This window comes from Ursus arctos, unplaced genomic scaffold (assembly GCF_023065955.2).
Source record: "Ursus arctos isolate Adak ecotype North America unplaced genomic scaffold, UrsArc2.0 scaffold_15, whole genome shotgun sequence".
NCBI lineage: Eukaryota > Metazoa > Chordata > Mammalia > Carnivora > Ursidae > Ursus > Ursus arctos.
Genome location: NW_026622819.1, coordinates 35959636 through 35981644, shown reverse-complemented (window position 1 = coordinate 35981644; position 22009 = coordinate 35959636). Strand labels below are relative to the sequence as shown.

Sequence of the window (22009 nt, the reverse complement as noted above, 5' to 3'; positions counted from 1 at the left end):
ATAGAATCACTACACTCAATAAATGTCCAATAACAATGGTGAAGAGTTAGATGAACTATATTTAAAGTATTTCCCCCCCTAATTCCCCTCCTAAATCTGGCTTCCATCTTTGCCTCTTTATGGTATCCAATGATCTCAATTCAGCCAAGTTCAAAGGCATTTTCTCTGTCCTTATCTTCCTTGATCTTTCTGATGTATGGGGCACAGCTTTTCATACCTGCCCCTTTGAAGACTTCTGGCTTCAGTTCCTGAGACATTTCTATTGTCTTTTATTTTCTTCATCATCACCCTGATCTCTTTACCTATTTCTCACATTTATATGTCTTTTTTCTTATACCTTCCCAGTCACTTTTCTTCCAACACATCTTTGATAATTACTATATTCTTTGTATCCTCTTGCTTTTTGTTTTTATTCTATAGATTCCTTTGTTTTCACTAAGTTATATAGGTGAATAACTTACAGATACCCTCTAACATTGATCTATATCTTTTTGTACAGTCCCAGATACATCAAGGACACATCAAAACTCGAATACGCCATTTCAATATAGAATCAATGCAGTATACACGGATCTCATTTTCACTTTCTCAAGTGCTCACCACTTCTTCAAAAGTCACTTCTTCAGAGAAGTCTTACTTGATCACTCTTCCTCAAATTCTCTGTCCCTTTCATCTGCTTAAGTGTGTTTCTTAGCATCGGTCACTACTCTCATCGTAGTGTGCATTTATTAGTATGGCATTGGAATGCACCACAAAAACATAGGCTTCTTGAAGGCAAGAACTTTTTGCTTTGTTCACTGCTGTATAATCAGTACGTGGAACAGTGCGTGGCAAATAATAAGCACTCGATAAATAGTTGAGTGAGTTAATGAATAACTGAGTAAGGAAGTGAACACATGCATGATTCATTCAGAATCTGTCATTCGGATTCAAAACCTTAGAGTTTTCCTTGATTTCTTACTATCTCAAAGCTCTACTCTATATTCTGTTGTATAAGGGTAAGTCTAAGCTGAAGTAATAAATGGGGCCACTAATAACTCAGTGACTTACAGAAGTAAAAATTTGTTTCTCGATTAGAGTTTGGGCTGAATGCTTCAGGTGAGTGGGAAGCTGCATTCCCCAAAGTTTTAGAACGTTAGTTATTTCCATTCATGTCGTTCTACCATACGCATAGGGCACTTTCATCATCTGCCCAATTAAAGCTGGACTTTCATGGGTTCCAGCTAATGGGAAAGAAAAAGAGAACATAAAGGAAGCACATCCCCAAGGCTAGAATAATCTACATTATTTCTGCCTACATTCTGTCGGCAAGGAGGAGGTCATGTGCACCCACCCTCCGATCTGTAAGGGAACCTGGGCTATGGGGCCAAGCCATGTGCTTATGAAGAAACAGAAAACAGATGTTGACAGGCAACTGCCAGTATCCTCCACATCAGTCAATTTCTCAGAATATCAAACTAACCCTTTCCTTTTCTCCACATGCTGCCTATAAAAAAGTCCATCTCTTTCCTGAAACCATTATGATCCTTGACTTGCTTTTTTTCTAGCCTTCAGTCTTTCATCCACAAGCCCATCTCATTCCAAAAACCAAATGACTTCTCCAAATTATAACTATTTTTAATTCCTTGTCTCAGAATACTGTGGCAAGCAATTCCTACCTATGCCAAGTCTGAATTATTCGTTGTGGATTTTGGTGCTCATCAGCCCCCACAACTTCACAAGGATAAAGGGTTAAAAGATAAAGGAGTCCAGCACATATTACAAACACTAGTCCACATTCATAGGTCTGTCTTTCCTTGAGTTTTTTTAGAAAGGAGACTTAAATTTTCAGTTATATAACATCACAATATTTTTTTTCTTCAAGGCCCAACGGTATAAATGACTTTCCAATCAGTCGTTGATGATGGAACTTAAAAGGCACAAAATAAAACTGTGACCCAGACTTGGCTTAAAAACAAATCTGTATCACTAGAGCATTAATAAAAGCAATTTAATTCCTTCAAACATAGTTTCTCTATAAGACTTCTGTAAAAGCCCATTTTTAAGGCAGAAGTAGTCACTATGTATCTGAGGACCTCTGAAGGGGTGTCCCTGAAACTTTTTCAGGAGGTCTAGGAGGTGAAAACTCTTTTCATAATACTGTAAAAAATTATTTACCTTTTTACTTTCATTCTCTCACAGTGGACATGGAGTTTTCCAGAGGCGACATGCTATGTGATATTGCCACAGATTGAACAATGAAGCAGATATGAGAATTAAGCTCTCTTCTATTAAGCCAGATACTTAAAAGATTTGCAAAATTAGAAAACTCTGCCACTCCTCTCACTAATTTTTTTGTTTTGTGACCTATACTTATTTTTCATTAAAAAGTTATTTATGGAAACATGTTATTTTAAATGAATAACATATATTTCAAAGTCTTCGTTTTTAACCTATCATACAACAAATATTAATAGATATAGATATAATAGATATAACTAATAGATAATAGATGTAATTCAGATAAACAAAAGATTTTTGAGATTCTCAATAATTTTGAAGAGTGTAAATGGGTTCTGAAATCAAAAAGTTTGAGAGTCACAGCTTTCAGGAGATAAATTACAGTTTTGTTAATTTTTTGCATCCACCCGCATCACCATTCAGCATTTCCCCTCAATTCCTGGAAGTACGGAGAGTGGGCATCACTGAAAATGTCTATAAAATAGTTTCCATTCTCTGATCTAATGTAGTCCCCGTTGAAGTCATCAAGGACAGAGTATTGCTTCTTTGATGTTCTGCTCTTAAACATATGAAGGAAAGAAGAAGGAATTGAGAATTGTGCTGAGAAACAGGTACAGAGGTCATTAGGAAAACGGGCTCTGTGCACTCTCATGCATAACTAATGACTGTAAAGTGCTTTACAGATAGAAAAGTGTCACGTCACAGCAGAAACAACCACTGTGCATCTCTTGCTCTAGGAGAAACTGCCTCCTTTCCTGGTATTCCTTATAAATAAGATTTAAAATATTCTCAGTCTGTATGGTGATTCTGGAAGATTTCAACTTGAATAACCAAAACAACATTTGTGATGAATAACGTCCGTCATTTATACTCTTGGACCATCACTCAATTCTGTAATGTTACAGATTCCATTCTGATGCTAGCCATTTAGCTTTGCCCTGGAGAAAACTCTACACCACGGCCAAAGGCTGCCATAATACACATTACATATGCATACATTTATCCACAAGAATGATTTCATGAGTCCGTCACCACTACAAAATGAAAACAAATAAACAAAGCATCACTCAAATTCCAGTAAATAATTCAATGGAAACAACTTTCTATATGTTGAGTAAGCAGTATATAACCAGCTTTGGTCCCAGGTCTCAGTGGTAGAGAAGCTATTGGATTTGCCCAGAAGGAATATTTCTGAACTATTAGTTAAATAGGGGTTACTCCAAAAATTCTAAAAGGTGATGGTGGGGGTTGTTTTCAGGCCTTTTAAAAAAATAATACATCTATTTTTAAAGTCAATTCTAATCCAGCCACTTCATATGCTCATTTGCACCTGTAAGACTAACATTATCTGGGCTTAGATGTGATGGAAACTACTTTTTAGGTCATTTTAGCCCTAACATACTTGCTATAAAGACATTGCTGGGTGAAATATCTCCAAGCCCTGTTTTGCACATGACACATAAAGACATTTTCCATTAACATTAATGAGACCTATGAATCCATTGATGGGATAATAGAACTAAAAGGTGAGGTTATATTGGTGATATACCATCTTTCATCCAAGTGTTTAACTTCTCGTAAATAGGCAGAAATTTGGCCATGCATAAAATGCAAGAGTGACTATTGTCTCTGAAATTGTAAAGACTTCAAGGATACATTATAGTTTTAAAAATATGAAATGTACTTTGACACAAATACAGAATTCTAAGTTGTGATCTCTAAAATATTTCCATGTATTACTGTAGAAAGTGAATGATTTCAGAATTTACTAAGCATTTTCATTCTCCAGAAACTAGTAATCTATATGTAACACATTTAATCATTTTAGACATCAGCATTCATTGTTAGTGGAAGCAACTATTGCATTTTACAAATAAAGTCACCCATCTTGTTTTATGAGTTAAATCTTAAATGTATTTGGGTTGACAGGCTATTTTAATTTCAAGTATTTCTTTTTGAGAACTGATATCCCACAACAAAAATTTTTGCCTACTGATACAAAATTTTAAATAACTAGCACGTATATTTCATGAGTTTAAAATGAGATTTTTCACTATTTGGTCCATAAGTATTTTCCCCTTTATTGCTTAAAACATGCTGTTTCAAAGTATATATGCTTTTTTCACAAATCTATCTCAGTTTTTTCTGTTTCCTGCTAGTCCTCTCCCAAAATCTTTGCTTTGCTAAAGCTATTTTTAAAGTAAACCTTCTGTACATAGTAAAAAACAAATTATTTTTTTTTTGCTCTGCTAAGCTTATTTTTAAAGTAAACCTTTTTAAAGTAAACAAATTAATAGTTGTTCTAATAAGTAATCATTGAAATTTTTAAGACAAAAGTGTTTTTACCTAGGTGTGGGAGTTTTTTTTAAGGAAGGAAAAGAAGACTTATTCAAAACTAATTAAGAATATAGGTAACTTAAGTTATCAAAATGACTGCAGGATAGAATCTGCATAAGTAACATTTTGCCAATCATACCTTTCCTGTGCACTGAACAACTAGTTTACTGCTAGATATTATGGGACTATGAGCAAATAGATACAACATTTTGAAGAAATATTAATTAAAAAACTACTAGGAAAGAGTAAAATCCTTCATAGCCCTTACAAGTTAATTCCCACCATATTTTACTTTATCATATTCACTGGCCTGTCTAATATTATCTCCATATACCTGCTAAGTATAACAAGTTTCAAACAACACATTGTATTTGTGACAGGTCAAAATAAACAGCAACCCTTACCCATGAGAACAAGACAAGTTGGTGCCTGAGTACAGTTAAGAATTATTTTCTAGAGAAAGAACATTTTTTCAATCTCCTTACTGAAATTTGTCAATTTCATGAAACTTGGGTTTTGTCCCGCTTTGTCTTTTTCTAACACACAGTTGTGAGACTGAGACTAGGCAGGGAAAAGCATGATACGGATTTGTGGTGCCTCCAAAGCTGGGAGATGGTGATGTTTGTATTACCACCACATTAAGCACATAACCCAATTACTCTCACCCACATCTATGGTTCGTTTTCAAACCGAGGCAATATTATCTGGTCCATGCCAGTGACACACATACACAGAATGTTGTTTGCAAATTACAAGAATAGTGAATAACCAGATGTAACTAGAAACTCTCCTTTTTGAAACAAGAGAAAATCCCATAGGGAAGTACCAAAAGTATAATTAATTTAACCTCAATTAATCTGAAATGTGAGCCACAAATCCTTGATTATAAATCCCCAAGCTTGGCTATTTGTCCTTCTAAAAAGGGCACTGCAAGCAAGCCATGTCCCAATGGTCCCCTTGCTCCCAAGTGGTTGGCAGTGCCAGCTTCTCTGTGGCAGAAGCAGGCTGGAGGATCAAGGAAGACCCATGGTTTGCCCAATGAAACAGTCACGAAAACACTGGAGAGTCACGTCACTTCTTTGTGCTCGTGGGGAAAGAAAGGGCGCTCCGCCGCTCAGGGACACCCTGTCCAAGATGGTGACGCATCTTTCTCGGTACATTGAGAGGCTGGGGGTGGGGGGAGCAGCTTATTACTGAACTAAATGTTTTTATTGATCGCCCTTGAGTCAGAGCTTACTGACCTCGCAAACCATAAATGGTTATAGCGCAGAACTGTCATTTCCAGGCAGCAAGAAGAGATACCGGATTAGTCCAAGACACCTCGCCCTAGGCTTTCTCCACTGTCCCTCCACCCACTCCGCCTCCGGGGTTCAGACTAAAGAAAAGGGCAGCAGCAGATTTCCCGGAGGCCCTCGCGGGGGGCCTGGAGGGAAGAAAAAGAGTCAGGACAGAGTTTCCGAAAGCGCTCTTCAGCGCGGTGCGGGAGCTGACAGCCGGGCGCTGGTGCACACCCCCATCCAGAGTCGGTGGCCCGAACTCGAAGCGTCCGGGGCGCGGGTCCAAGAAAACAAATAACTGTTTTGCAGCATTCCCATTAAACAATAAAGCAAGCTGTAAAGCCTCAGGTGCTGTGTTTGTTGTGCCGTCTGTGCCGAGCGGTGGCTCCTGCAGGGGTGAGCGGAGCGCAGTGGGCCGGGGGAGCGCCTCTTCGGCTGATTCCAGGGAAAGATAAGGAGCCGCCGAGCCACCAGCTCTGTCTAGACTCGCGACCTCACAAGTCAAGCGCCTTGTTTGGATTAGCCCTCCAGATCTGCCAACCTGATCAACTCCTGAAAGAGAAGGGCCCAGCAACACCCTTTTTTCCTCTCACGGACCACGATTGTCCCTTCTTTAAGGGATCAAGGGCTGACTTGCCTGCTGGAGTCGCGGGGCTGGTTAGACCAGTGTGGGGCCCCGCTTCTTAGCGCCCACCCACCCACCCACGGGAAACGCACCAGAGGGAAGAACCACCAGGAAGATCGGCAAAAATAAGTAGCCATCTCAACCAAATCCATAAATAACACCACCCTGAAATAAACACGAACTTTCAATCAATGAAATGGAAAGAGGATCCCAGGCAAGGAGAGGGCTAAGTAGAATCTCCCACAGGACTGTCTTAAAGTGCCTTTCCCCCCACCTGGCGAAAAGCAATCTTATCCCACATCCTTTTCTCCAAATCTAGGCGTCCTCTTTTTTTGGGGGGGGGGGGACGGTTTTCTTTTTAGAACGCTTTGCTTATCATCGCCGAGCGCTTTTCCAAAGTAATTAGGCAGAAAGATTTGAAAAATATTTTTTTTTTTTAAATAAAAAGAGTCAAGTGGTCTTAAGTGCGGCTCTGGGGAGAGACTGGCTTCTCCAAGGCACAGAAACTGGCTTCTCAGAGCCAACAGCTTAAGCGCCATAAAAATTAAAGGATGTGATAGTAACAATGCTCACAGCAAACACTCAGCAGCGTTCCCTCCCGCCCCTCCCCCTCCTTCTCTCCCTGTGAACCAACTTCTCTGTCTACACTTCAGAAGTCTCCGGGAGGTGTGGAGAGATCCTCCATCACTACTTGGGACATTGTAAGCTGTGAAGTTTATGTTTGTGGCGCCTGGGCTCAAACAGCCATTCAGTGGCTTGCTCAGTTATCAAGAAAACAACAATCAGAAAAGATCAGTAAACAGAATCGCTGCCAGCACCCTGAATTAACTACTTGCATTTTAGTTTAAAAACATTGACCCACACTGTACAAGTTAATTGTTTTTATTTTAAATAGTTAGCGAGAATTCAAGATTTGGGTCCATTTTTTAAAGTAACACTTTTAAAATAAAAGTACACACACAAAAAAAATCCTTTACCCTTTTCTCCCGGCACTTCCAAAGAAAATTTGACTTGCCTTGTTGTGACTAATCTTTAATTGTTGATTAGCAGAAAGGAAGTAAATGGCCTTAAACGAATAAAACTCAAGCATAATTTGGATTATAAATCTCCCTTACAAAAATTGACTAAACTTTACAAATAAGAATATAAGTACTTTCTGCTTAGGGTACTTGTAGTAGGGGAGTAGGGGTGGGATTAAAAACCCAAACTGATTGAGTTCTATCCAAATTTAGTTTTTCTGGTGGTTTGGACAGAGTTTTTAACTTTTTTCTTCTTTTTTTAGGAAAATGGAAAAGACTAAATAAATCCACATGGGATTTACAAGAGATGTTTCAATGAGAACGATCTTATGGCTTAAAGATTCAAGGTGCTAGGGAAATGCCAAGTACTTCTAGGTACCTTAAAAGCACATTGTCTTTTAGCCAGTAGTCAAAAGGCTGAGATAGACCAAAAAAGAGGTCAATGCAATGAGTTTAACAAGCTTATTAGGGTGAATAGCAGCAGAGCATTACAAAGTCATCCATTTAATCTTGAATTCCAAAAAAAAACTTGTGAATTGGTAAGTGGGTACACACGCCCACGAAAAATGTCAAATAACCAGAAATGTTATTTCAACGAAGAAAAAAGTCTCTTCAAATATGATTCTAACTTAGAAAGGACCTTTTTTAATGGTAAGGAAAACCAGGCCCATTTAATGAAAAGGAAAGAGAGACAGTAGACTGAAATAGAAGATGTTATTGCTCTGAAACAATGGGGAGGGGATCCTGAGATTAGATATTGATATGGATTGCCTGATTTAAGGACAGCATCCTGGATGTTTTTAGTTGCATTAAGTTTTAGCTTGCAGAAGCTGGAGGAAATGAGTCATAATGTCCAGAAGGAAGAATTCAGAGTAATAAGGGGAGGGAGGATCAAAGATAATAGCAAACAGGAGGATTTTCATTAGAAGAGCACGGCTCAAAGCTAGGTCTCCAGAGGTGCGCAGAGAAAAGGTGAGTTATGTGCAAGAGATGGTTTGCAAACAAGGAGACATTTCAGCTACACATTTTAGAGCACATGCTGAGGAGTCTAGAGGGGAACACACCTTTCATATGAATAATACAAGAACTAGAATGCTATCGACCCATCAATCCATTCTCAGCCATCAGGCAACAAATATCTTGAATCTAGCAAGTGAAACCAAATCGTTCATCACTCCCCTCCCAAATTACTGTACTTAAATTCAAGCTGTGGACCTCAGAAAAGTCTGACATCTATATATGTAAAACATCCCCACCCCCATTCCCCTAATCTTAGGAACAAATGCCAGGATGAGAAAGCATCACAAAGATGTGTGCCTCACTTAAGTCCCCCCATTGCATTCAAAACCTAAATAAAAATTTCCCATCTAACCTCTACAGAGTCCACCAGCGGCTATGGCTGGGGAAGAGCATTTAATGGTTTCTAAACCAGGGTTTGGGCGGTCAGTAACTTTGCAGACACCAATATTCACGTTGAACCTGCCATCTTTGCACTTATCAGCCATCCCAGGTATGATGGGGAGAAAAAGGAAAACTGAAAAGGCAGGCAAATAGAAATAGTGAACAGAAAGGTAAAAGAGCCAAGTCCGGTGGGAGACTTTAGAGAGAGACGCGAGAGGGGAGGGGTAGAGATAGAGATAGATAGAACGAGAGAGAGAGAGAGAGAGAGAGAGAGAGAGATCTTACCAGGAGAAGATCTGTATGAGATAAGACATAACTCCTGTTTTTCTCAACAGAAGACCACAAGCCATTATTACCGCCGGCCAAATTATTACCCCTCTGTGAAGAATTAGACACAACAATCAAAGTAATCAACGGGCATGTCTAATGCACTGTAACATTTTCAATGCAAAGTTTGTTTTCTCTCTGCCCCCACGTTAGAGCCTGTAATTAACCCGTTATGTAGAACGATGCCAAACAAAAGGCTAATTGAGGCTCGTTTCCCGACTTGCGGCAGGTTTGGAGAGGGTGAAAGCAACTGAAGAGCCCGGGAGCCGCGGGGCTCACCCGGTCTCCAGCCGGGCCTCCACGCTGCCCCGTCAGGGGTCCGAAGGGGCACGCGCCACAAGACACATGATTAGGGTACGTTAGCTCTCGTATTTATTAAGAATTGTCAGATACTTAAAACGGCATGACACTCGAGCATACAAATGAATCCAGTTTCTAAAGAGTCAAAGTATCATCCTGGGGTGAGAAAGGAAAGGCGACAGGGTGGAGCCCCAAATCCTAACTCTACACCCGCAAACGAAGAAGCACCAAGAAGCCTGATTTCGGGCAGGGCCCTTTATCTATCCCAGGGTTCTGGCTCTCACACAGGAACTACTGCTAACTGCAGGGGCGGGGGGAGGGGGGAGGGTTAGAGCGCAAGTCCACGTAACTCCGACCGCGGAGGGAGCTGCAGAGCACGCGACCCGGCCCCATCCCATAAAAGGCTGTTTCCCAAAGGAGCCTCCGCCGCGCTTCTCTGCCCTAGCCAGACATCCTTCCAAGGTTTAGGGAATTAGAGTTGGGGGAGAAAAAGAGAAGGGGAGGGGGTTGGGAAACAAATTGGGAGTGGGGAAGAGAGACAAGAAAAGACACACGCTGACTGGTCTGGGAATTGCTGAGAAAACTCTCTCCCCTCTCGGCCTGCTCTTCCTGCGCAAATAAAGCAGCATTTCTCAATCGGCTGACAGCCGCCACTGGTAAATAATGGTCATACCTCACTGACTAGGCAGAAAGGCTCTCTTTTAGCAAGAGCTTATACTTGAAATATAGGTCATTTCAACAATCCTAAGCAGGAGACTTTGGTATAAAGCACTTACTCCCAGAAAATAAAACAGTGACTCAGAAGTAAAACCCATTTTAAGCAGTACCCTCTTCCCATTTGGGGTGAGGTGGATCGGGCAAGAAAAGAGACAGGAGCAAGGAGAGGTAGGGAGCAGAACGGGGAGATAGCAACTCATTTTCAAAAATACTGTAACATTATCACAGCTGAGAACCAAAGGCTTCCAACCAGTTTTGATTCAACTATTAAAATGCAAACTAGCAAATTCCACCTTAACTATTTGCAATAAAACATCACCTCTTGTATGTCAGTTTACCCCATTCACATGCAGTCCTTAATTTCAGACATTTTAATAGCTTACTTGTAAACACATAAAAGAGGGACCCTGGATCATTGCATTTATTTATTTATCTATGCCAAACGTTTATTAGTGAAATAGTCCTGAAGATATAATTCTACATATGGCGCTTTGATTTCACATAATATTTAAGAAAAAAGACAAAACACATAGAATTAGACATATAATTCAAAGACCACGGTATAACCTTTATCTTTTTTTTTTTACTTCAGCAAACAAAAAATAATGTCAAATGACATGAAAAGTGGCAAGTCTTTCGACAATAAATAATAAATTACTTTATAATTTTTGCAATGCAAGAGCAAACAAAAAAAAAAGTTTCCTTTTTTTTTCCTCTTTATTTCCAGAGAGAGAAAACAGTCATTTTAACCAATAACTATACACATCTTTGGGGGAAAAGTTCGTGGACAGACACAAGTCAAACACAATCCCGAGACGCTTGTGGCAAAATAGAGGTAACCTTGTTGCAATGCTTTATAAGTTGGTTTTTAAATTTGAATTCAAAAACCTTTAAAGTCGCTTCAGACTTCTTGATAGAGGATGGATCTCAAAAAAAAGAAGAAGGAGGAGGAGAAGGGGCAAAAGTAAAAAAGAAACCAGCTACAGGACATGCTAAGAGACCCAGGATTTCAATTAACCCCTTGTTAAAGTCAACTAAAAACATCGCAAACCAACGCAGCTCCACCTTCCTGAAAGGACTTTCAGCCAAAGAGGCCAGTTTCTCTTCCTGCTCATTTGCTGGAGCTCCTGTTTGGCAAGGCAATGACCAATATAGAAACAGCACCATTCAGAATAGGATGGACTAGAAAATCTCTATTTCTGCTTTTCTCTAGATGTGCAGTGAAATGAAAATGCTTTTTTTGAGATCCTTGAATATAAATCCTCTACGTTTTAAAAACGTCTTTTTTTTTTCAGTACTCCTAAGGTCATTGGATAGCGTATGTTGAGTTTGGGTTTTGTTTGTTGTTTAATTCTAGTAAAATCCCATGATTGTCTTCACAGTGTTGCTACCATATCACCTTGTCATTAAAACAGACTTCGTGCATTTCATGGAGCATTCATTTCTCGATTCAGTTTTCATTGACTGGGTCGTTAAATACTTTTGTTTCGGAGTTCAACATTATACTTTCCCACTTTCTCCAACAGGGAAAAAAAAAATACATCTGAATGAATGTTCCTCATGCCTCAATAGGACTGGCTACCATGCTGTTAGGTGTATCTGGGAGCTGAGAGGACATCGACGCCACTTCACTGCCAGTGGAATTAGAGCCCGGTCCTCCTTCTGAAAAATTCACCTGCATAGAAGGTTGAGAAATGAATAAAGGAGGCTGCGATTGTATTCTTTAAAGGATTATAAACTCGTCATATTTGTCCATGTATGTGCGAGTGTTTGTGTGTGTAGATGAATATGCAGATAAAGATATCTACATATATAACTGAATTTTAACAGGCTTAAAAAGGAAGCCCACAAAGAAAAGAACTTGAGAAGAAATCCTCTAGCTTTCCCATCTTTCAAGAGATCTCTGTTTTAACTGAAACTGAATTCCCAACATTGTGTTGCATTAAATTATTTAAGAACAAATGTGTTTCCCACTGTAAAATGGCATCGCAACTCTACCGTGCATCTCAAAATAAAATTATCCTGCTGGCTACATGCTGCCCTGGGAGCAGGCGAGCTCTCAGTCTCCAGGCATCAAAGCCTCTCTTCTTGAGTTGGAAAATCCATAACACACGCTCAGATCCTGTGACAGAAGATTCAGAGGAGACTCCACAGAACAATTATTAACTCCTCAGAGGGTTCACAGCGTGGGCTTTCTTCCTTGTTGTTGGTCCTGCTGCCTTTTGGCCTTCCTCTGTCTTTCTCTTTCTCTCTCTCTCTTTAAATCAGGCTCTTCCTTCCAAGAGGAGACCCGTATCATCGCATTACAAATATCTGGCTCCTTCTTTTAAACCGAAAGTATTGTGTTGCTGTTGGAAACCTCCTTCTCCACTCTGCCCCCACACCCCCCTCCTGCCTTGGCTTTCCTCCCACTGCTCTCATCTAACACTAAAGTTTCAGAAGGTACAAACACTTGGCTGCCCTGAGCCCTCCTCTTACTTGCATTCTATGATCCAGGTTTTGCTCAAATAACTCATAAGATTAACCTCACTTTAAAATAAGTTATTTTTCCTAATTCCAGAGTCTACCTTCCTTTCTATCCTATTAAACTTTCCCATGGTGAGGTCAAGGGGCTTCTCAAATTTGCCTAGGCTCTAGACTGGCCCACTTACAAATGTAAACCTGGGCCAAGTCCTTGTAACCACTGCCTCTGGCCTATTACCTAACTGTTGCCACAGAGAAAGAAAATGTCCTCCGGGTAAATGTGAGGATAAAAAGCTAACCTCAACTAAAGTTTTATTTTCAAAGAAAGGAACAAGTTTTTAGAATAGATCTTGTTTTGTAGAACAAGATTCTATAGGACTGTTGACTAAGAAAAAAAATTATGTGCATATATGTCATATCACAACATACATTTAATAATCTTATTTATCTTGACCCTTAAGCCATTTGTAGGCGTAAGGTGAGTTAATTTTCTCTTCTCTGGGTCTGTAAAACATATTAATGCTAAAAAACAGGTTTTTATGCACTATCTCTCTGATTGGTAGAACTCATGTTCCTTTGGCTAGACATGCCCCACAGTATGTGACTGTGTATAACATCTGAACTCAATGTTTAACATTGAACACTTCCAATGTTAAAGCAGTCCTATATTGTAGATTAAGTTTGTCCCAGAAAGGGATATTAATAACAGAAGGTATCCATCATGTCTTTAAATAACTGAACTCTCTATTGATACGTTTGAAAACTGTACTCAGGCAGGTGCCTGCTGCCCATTGATAATAACATTGATCATGTCTTACAACATCAGTTATTAATACAAACAGCTTGATTAAGGCCTTTAAATATACCATTCTCTAGGAGCTGAGGAGAGAGTAAATTTACTAATTGCTGATCAAAATGACAAGGTGATCTCTAAAGTCCCTTCCAGCTCTAAAAGTCTAAGATGTATCATTTTGTAACCCTGTGCACCTTTCCGTGCATGTCTAGGTACTTAGATACCTTGGAGGTTATCCCTTAAAGCAGGCCCGGCCGATAGAAAATTCAACCTGTACGGTCAAATTATGAACTCACAGAAAAGACTCGTAAGAAGTTTGTTTTCCTTGGGCACTTGCCTCATCTACACCAAGCCTCCTTCATCTCTCCCCAACTCTGGAGCCAGGGAGGCACCCTCTCCCCCCTGAATCTTTCATTGTGTGACAGTTAAACCAGAATCTTCTTTTTGTTGGAGACTCAAGCCTCCTCACTCTGAGAGCTGACACTTACCAGTTGCTGAAAAGCAGGCTGATCTATGTCACTCTGCAAGGCGAAGTCACTCAGTACTTTCCAAGGCGGCTGGTAACTTTGCACCTCCACTGGGTTTGCCTGTAAGCCACCATCGTGTCTCTCTGGACTGGCAGCCACCATGGGAGTTCCTGTCATCCCCTGGATATTCTGTGAATAGGCCCCCCCAGTCCCAACATGTTAATGACCAAACTCCCTCCCTCCATTGTCCGCACAGGCTAAGCAAATATACCCTGGCATTATCTTATCTATATAGTGGCCATTATTGACTCAGTTAATCTGCTGCATGTATGGATATTAGCCAGAGTTCAGTTTTGTTTTATTGCATTGTTTTTCTGCCTCTGTGGTGGGACTAGTAGGTCTGCTTGGACCTTATTAAAATAAATTCTATTCTGACTTTCTCCTTTCCCTTTACGTTCACAGCTCATCCCAGTTCCTCCCATCGGCCTTCATGGGCTACGGCATCACAGGGGCGGAAAGCTGCAGCCTCTAGACAGAGTGGGTTTTCTGGGCAGTTTCAGTTACACTTTCTATAGGCACTTCTCTTCACAGAGCCAACCCCCACCCCCAAGCATTTGAGTCTGGCCGCTATTGTGTGCTATTACACACTCACCAACTTGAAAAGTGCCCCGGCCCAGGCTTGGCTGACCTGCCAAGTTTAATGACAGCGGGGGGTTTTATGGCATTTAAAAATAGGGCTGAAGTGGTAAAAAGAAAAAAGGAAAAAAAAAGAACCTCTTTAGTTTAACTCAACCAGAAATCCTGTGGAGTGGGTTCTTCCATGGGCCTGGGATGACAGTGTATAATAATATCTCTGGAGGCCTGGGCTTGACCTAGAGCAGAGGGTGCCCTGTCTTCCCAGGTCACCTTGGTGGACTTCCCTGGTCTGAGGGCACTGAGGCAGGCCTTGCCCAGAGTCAACGGGCACACCCAGGGGGTCGACAGCCAGGGTAACCCATCCACCCCCTGAATGAGATAGGGAGCCAAGGAGATGTCTCTCACTTCAGTGCCTGAGGAACTGACAACCTGAACCTTGGCAAAACGGGGCCAGGCCTTGTTGTCCCCGTCCCCCCCCCGCCCCGCCCACGCAGTGCAGAGGTGACCCTACCCTTCCGGTTCCGGAGTGGGGGCAAGGTTGAAGGGCACAAGCCCACCCACGTGGGCTGGGGGTAGAGGTGCAGGGCTCCGCAGGCAGCCCTTACCGGTGGCCTCTCCCCTGGGCGTGGGTAGAGGAGGTAAGGGGCTGAGGGCTTTTCCCCTGGGGCAGGACGGAACCCACATACAGGCCAACCTGGGCAGCCCCTCGCACCTTGTGCACTTGCTCTGCTCCCCCCTCAAGTCCCGTACTCTGCCCCAGGGCCACTCACAGTTTTGTCATTAGGCTGCTGCTGCTGGAGCTGCTTCATCATGATGCTCCGCTTCTTGTCCTTGCACCGCTTGTTTTGAAACCAGACCCGGATCACGCGGGGGCTGAGGCCCGTCATCTCTACCAGTTGTTCCTTCATGAGTGCGTCTGGCCTGGGGTTGGCGGCATAGCAGGTCCGCAAGGTGTGGAGCTGTTTCTCATTCAGCACAGTCCGAACGCGGGTGGTCTTCTCGGGCTGCTTGTGGACGTGGGGCCTCAGGGCCGGCTGCCTGGCGGAGATGGGCTCGGCTGCGAGGCAAGGGGCGCGGTAAGCGCGGACCCGGGCAGCTCGCCCTCCCATGCTGCTCCCTGACAATGGCCAGTGCTTTGCAGCCTCAACAGACAAAGCTGAGGCGGCAGAGGTGGGGACCAGGGAAGCATAAGGGAGAATAATATCTGGCTCTCTAATCTGAGAGGTCAATGCTGAGAAATTCAGGCCCAGAGCACAGCCTCCACCCCTACTCTTAGCCTTAGCAAAGGGGCCCATATCTCAGGGGCAGCATCATTCAACATTGTTTCTCCTCCTTTCTCGCCTGTCCTCATACCCAGAGTGGGCCCAGGTTACATGAGTACCCACCACCTCCAGACTCTTAGACAATGGCCACAGATGGTACAAGGGAAAATGCAGAATACCCCTGTGTCAGCGAGACACTAAAGCAGCCAGGAGGTCTCTAATGCAAAGGTCAAAGAGAATTCTGCCAGAAAAGCTTGAACTTCAGTCCAGAGAGAGCAATCATGTCAACGGGCTAAAGAAATTCAGTATTTCGGCCATAACTCCCGTCCTTGATCTTTCTTACTACTAAATCTACCTGGCTGTTCCTGCGGTGGGCTGACCCCATGCAAAAGAAAACTGGAACTGTTGAGCTGCCTAGGCTCTAGATAAATGACAGCTGGGAAGTGTTCTGTCTCCTGACTTCCTCCCAATATTTCCACCTCTTCTGTGTTTCCCCACAAGCAGAGCACAGGTTGCACAGAACAGAAATTGCCACTCTGGCTTTGCTCCTGTGCAAGCTAGTCACACATATCCCCAGAACAGAAGTCTTACAGCCTCTGAGAAAGCAGAGCGGACAGATCTGTGTTTCCTCACCATCAGTGTTTAGTAAATATTGATATTTTAAAAATGCACCAGGTAGATCTATTCCTGAGGGGAGGTAAGGTTTGGAAACATTGTCTGCCTTCTAAGGGAAGGCCTCCTCCCGGCCAACCTTGCCCTGTTTCTACTCTCCTCCTTGGGGAAAGGGCTCTCTGAAATGTATGGTACAAATTCTGCACCTTCCGGGACTCCTAGGGTCAGGTCAAAACCTATTGGGTCAATTTAGTGTTACAGCGACAGGCCTGAAGATGAAATTCTCACCAAATCACGTAGAATGAATGGTTTAAAGAGGCAGGCTCCCTTTAAAAGGCAATTACTGCAGATTAGCTTGTTGACAGTTTTAAATTACAGCTCTGTGCAATGGCCTGCAGTTATTAAGACTGTATCTTTTCACATCCATTCTTTCACAAAAGGATAAAAATAAATTTTAAAAGTGTTTTAGAGTATGGGGCAGTTGCAAGGAAAAAGGATTTGAAAGGCTAAATGACTTAGGGCCACCTGAGCTTCCTACATTGGGTTAAAGGAGGAAGCTCTGGGGGCCCCCCGAGCTCCACCCCTTTAATTAGGCAGCGGCAGGAAGAATACCTGGGGGGGGGGGAGGGAGGGGGGAGCTGAAGCCCATTTTCAGTAAGCCCGGGTTTGGAGGGCAAGGTGAACTGGAAGTACTGTTTGGACGTATGTATGCATGTGTGCGCAAGTAGTGTACATTCATGTATACCCATATTTAGACACGCAGACGTGTAGATGTGCTGTGGGAGGGGGTGGGGGAGAGTCTGGAGAGACAGTGAGTGCACTGAATCTTGTGCAAAAGAGCGAAGTACAGTGCAAACTGCTCCCAGAACACTTCTTTTAACTGCCGGCCACGGCCGCAGCGACTGCCCTGTGGCTACCAACGTGGCCCCGGTGGCCGGCGCACTAGCTGGGGCGGTGCTGGCCTAGCCCAGCACCAGCCTCCCCCAGCAGGCCTCCCTCCCGGCAAGGAGTACCTGCCATTTGCAGCGGCCGCGCCGGGTGCAGAGGGCTGAGTGGGTCACCGGCGCCCAGGCTGGCCCTCTCCACCACGTCGTGGTCCGCACGGCAGAAGAGCCCGTCCTCCCGAAGCGCGAACTCGTCCCCAGGGATGAGCTGACGGCTGCAGGCCACGCAGCGGAAACACTCGATGTGGTACACCTTGGAGCGGGCGCGCATCACGAAGTCGTTCTTGCTGAAGCCGATGCTGCACTTGGCGCACTTGATCCCATACAACCTGCGCGCCGCCGGGCAGGGACCGTGAGAGAAACACAGAAAGAGGGAATCACTTCAAGCTGGCACTGTCCCGGCCCAGGATTGCCAAGGACCCCGGCCACTGCCCTGGGCCACTGAAATCAGCATTAGCCGACCAGCTGGGAATGGGAGGAAAGAAATCATTAAGTTTCTCTCTCTTCTCCTCCCTTTCTTTTACCCCTCTTTTCTTTTCCTATGAACCTCTGTGTCTCCGTCGGTAGCTCTTAGTTCAGAACACTCCCAAAGTAAAAATATTTGATATGCTGGAAACCTGGACCTCTGTTCTAGCCCAGTCCCTGGGTAACCCTTGCAGCTCTTGGCAGAAAGGAATCAGGAGGAACGCTGGTACACTGGCCCCACACTTTTGCCTTCCTATGCCCCAATTTCTGCTGCTAGAAATGTCTCTAAAACTGCTACAGAAAGTCCTTCCAAGAGAAAAAGAGGCAAGGGGACGAGACTGTCACCCCACTCATTTGTAAATAGACACAGATGCACAGGCAGAGTAACAAAACGAAACCTCTGCGGGTTTCCAGATGCCCTTCTGCACAATGAGCACGTTGCAGTTTTTCCCCAACTAAAGATTATTCCTCCGGCAACAATGTTAACAGTAAGTTTCCTTTCCATTCTTCCTCTTATTATTATCTTTAAAATCTTCTTCTGCTCCCTCAATCTTTTTCAAGCTGCTGAACCATCTGCCTCTATTTCAGTTTGCTTGAGAACCATGACCAGCCAGAAAAAATGAAAAGACCCACTTCTAAGGTCTTCCTCACTCCTGACCTTTCCTTACCAAGGGACAATCCTTGTAGGTTCCACCTAGGCGGCACTGCCCTGGCACCCTCTCCATGTATCAGTAATAACAGAAGCAGGGGCATTCCTACAGAGAATGTACCAGAGGAAAAGATCCACACAAAATGGGAGGAGGGTACCTCACTCTCCCAAGGGGAGAAGGGCATTCAGACCTAAATAGTCTCTCTGTTCTGCTTTTACAACAGGAGTTCAAAGGGACGGACACACACACACACACACACACACACACACACACAACTGAGAGAGTGAAGGAGAAAAGGCAAAAGCGATTGGCTCCTTCTATAAATGTGTACGCAAAATTGGCTACATGAAGATCTGTATGCAATTGAGCAAAACGCCATCTCCATAGGAGGAAAGATAGTCCTAGAGGTGCAAAGTGAGCTCTCCCTCTCCAGAATCTTGAGTTCACACACTAATCAAGTAAACAATGAAAACGGCTCATTTGTCAGAGGTTAGAAGGTAGATTCAAAAGTTTTTCCTCCCTCCGCCTACTCTATGTGAGATCTTCCATTTCATAGGATGAGGACGGTACCTTGTCTGTGACCAAACAATTTGGAAAATCCCTCCCCCTTCCTCCAGTTCCCCCTTTCCCCTATTTCCTCCCACTCTCCTTCCCTCCCCCACCCCCCATCCCACAAAGTATTAATAAACCCTTACACACACTTTTCACTTTTATCTATCAGGATTATACTCTCTATTTCATGATTTTACAATAAGAAAAAGTGCTGGACACTAAGTGAACAGGTAAAAATTGTGACCACTTACTTAACTCTTGACTAAACTTTAATATAAGTTCTCAGCTCCAGAAATTTTATAACTTACAAAAGCTAATTACTTGTTAATAGCCACTGGAGAAATTTAAAAATATATAATATTTGATATTATTTAACATAATAGTGAAGGTGTTATCTCTTCTGTTTGTTATTAAAACAATAAAATTTTCTTTAGGAATTCTACTGACTTCCTAAGGCAGAAAATGAAATTTCTGACATATATACACAGGTCAGAGAAAATTTGAGATTTGTGAAGCGTGAAGTTTAGACACAAAATAAACTAAAAGAAAAAAAAACACCTCAGAAAGTCTTCTATGTGGTTTTAGTCTTGTCAGAATGGGCAATTCGCTCATTTTATCAGTTACCAGATTTTAATGTGAGAAAGGAAGCTGTTCAATTATCTAAATATACCAATTGTTCGTAGACAGATGATGGGCAATTTGATCTGCTCTGTCTAATTCATCAGCTCAGATAAGATAAGAAAGAAAAGATAGTCAGATGTCACCAAAGGGTTAATATTTAAAAAGATTAAATTTCCGGTCTTTTTTGGGTTGGTTTTGAAATTTTCCAAGAAAGGACTCTTACCCTAAAAATAAATGGGGCAATATTTCTATCTGCACTTTCAAAGTGCACTTCGAAACATCCTTAGGTCAAACTTTTATTTCGCCTATTGCATTGACATCTCCACAAAATTTCTAAGTTACTAATAAAACACTGAACTATAAAAATAAATAAATGAATAGGGGAAAACACTGCATGATACAATAAAAGCCAACCTTAAAAAAGAAAGTTTAGAAAGGCCAAGTTATCCATCTTTAAATTTCTGCTTGTTTTGGAAGGGGGAGGGTGAAAGAAGAAAATAATTTGAGCATCACAAACTCCAAGAGCAATTAAACAAGCTTCAACACCACACAATTTATGAAAACCACTATTGAGTTTGCGGGGTTTTTTTTCCCCTAAAAAGTGAAATAAACAGAATAGTTTAATTTATGTAACATACTTAAAGGATAACTTTTGCACATTGGACCCCACTAAGGCATACTTTGCAAAAAGACAAAGCCACATCAAAAAATAAAAAAGGAGTAGAGAGAGACAGGGAAATCTCACAAAATTAAGGAAGCAATATAAATGGCGTACCTGATATAATCTCTTTTACAGTAGGTTTTCCCATCTCTAACAAAGCACGTACAGCTCTCGTCCAAATACTGATTACACTCCGCACATTTCAAACATGCCGCATGCCATTCCAAATCCGGAGAAACCCTCAGAATATACTGATCGTGAATTTGATTGCCGCAACCAACACATAGGGAAATCAGACGTTTTTCTGAAATGAAAATAAATACATGATTGACTAACCGTTTACTTCCTACAGAGATAAACACACTTTTAGTGTCGTTCTCTTATAGGGCGTACTCTGGGAGTTTTTCCCCCCTTCCTTTCTTTCTTTCTTCCTTTTTTTTTTTTAAGAGTATTGCACTTTGGGATGGTAATTGAAGTGTGCCATCAAAACCTTGACTCATTTTAAAAAGGACGTGGAATATATGTAAAATGCAGATTTGAATAGTCTACATTTGTAAGCCTAGCACGCAATCAAACCCGTTCATTTTGTGTTTCTTTTTCCTCCCTCCTCCCTCTTTGCCGTAATCATTGGGAAAGATTATGGATAAGTCAAGTCAAAGAAAAGGTTTTGACTAGAAGCGTTAAGTGAACGCTTATATTTTCCATGAAGCACGCTCTTAAATAGCACATAGGACTGGATATTGTTAGTAAGAGCAGACATCAATACAGTTGTCACTCGTTCTCTTTTGCAAGTCTAATGCTAATTCACATCTCCGGGTATTGTATGTACAGGCAGACCTTTGCAACAGAATAACCTTCTCGGAGAGCTCAAGATTCCCGAGGAGGAAACCACCGCTTAGCACCAGAAGGCTAGGGTTTTGGAGGGCACACAGGCGAATTCAAACACAAGGTACGATCAGTTTCCCGAAGATCAGAACCGACAGCAAGCATGCAGGCGTGGCGGCAACAAGAAAAAGCCACCTTTTCTGTCTCTCCAGGCAATGACTCCAACTCTGAAGAGCCCTTGGCACCCGTGCCTGAGAGAGACCCCCGCACAAGAATAGCACACCGAGCCCCACAAGGTAAAATAGCCTCTTACTTTTTGGTGGATCTCCCATGTCTCCCATATCTGTAAGAGGGAGTAATGTCCACAGTGAAATGGTGGTTGTACAGTTGGTGAACAGCCCACACAGAGGATGCTGGAGCTGTGGCTAAGTGGGAAACAGTGGCCCCTGGGGTTGCCAAGGCTGAGAAAGCCGCTGCCCGGCTGCGCCGCGCCCTCGCGGATCTGGGTGTCCAATTTAAGCCGGCGGAGTTGGCGGAGCAGAGGCGCTGCGGCGGCGGCGGACTCGGCGCGGCTCAGGCACCTCTCTTCCTTATCTCTTACTCAAACTTCTCAGCTCCAACTCAGCTCCATCGCCATTGGTCTGACGCAGCGCGCGGGGACGTCAGGCGAGCGCCGCGCCCATTGGCTGCGGGGCGCGCGGCGCAGCTGTTCTGATTATCATATTTCAGCCTCGCCGCCGCTGTGCGCCACTGACCGCTCGGCGAGCCCGCGGGAGAGGATTAGGGCTCCCGAGGCAACTAGCTCCGGGCTCAGGCCGCTCTCTCCCGAAGCTCG

General features: G+C 42.9%; 1 protein-coding gene across 1 annotated transcript; it reads right to left on the bottom strand.

Annotated features, from left to right (window-relative positions):
• Positions 1-10940: 10940 nt before the first annotated feature.
• On the bottom strand, positions 10941-21738 carry ISL1 (ISL LIM homeobox 1). Its single transcript, XM_026506606.4, has 6 exons — positions 21488-21738; positions 20464-20653; positions 17470-17729; positions 15353-15639; positions 13968-14135; positions 10941-11898 (listed from the first exon to the last, which is right to left on the bottom strand). Exons 1-6 carry the CDS (start codon positions 21513-21515, stop codon positions 11782-11784), a joined length of 1050 nt encoding a protein of 349 aa, XP_026362391.1. The 5' UTR covers positions 21516-21738; the 3' UTR covers positions 10941-11781.
• Between the last annotated feature and the right edge of the window lie 271 nt (positions 21739-22009).

Coding starts and splice junctions, on each gene's coding strand:
- ISL1 (XM_026506606.4), bottom strand. CDS start 21,515: ATGGGAGACATGGGAGATCCACCAAAAA. Junction 15,640..17,469: donor GCGGCCGCTGCAAATGGCAG/GTACTCCTTGCC, acceptor CTTGCCTCGCAG/CCGAGCCCATCTCCGCCAGG. Junction 11,899..13,967: donor AGCCTGCTTTTCAGCAACTG/GTAAGTGTCAGC, acceptor CCTTCTATGCAG/GTGAATTTTTCAGAAGGAGG.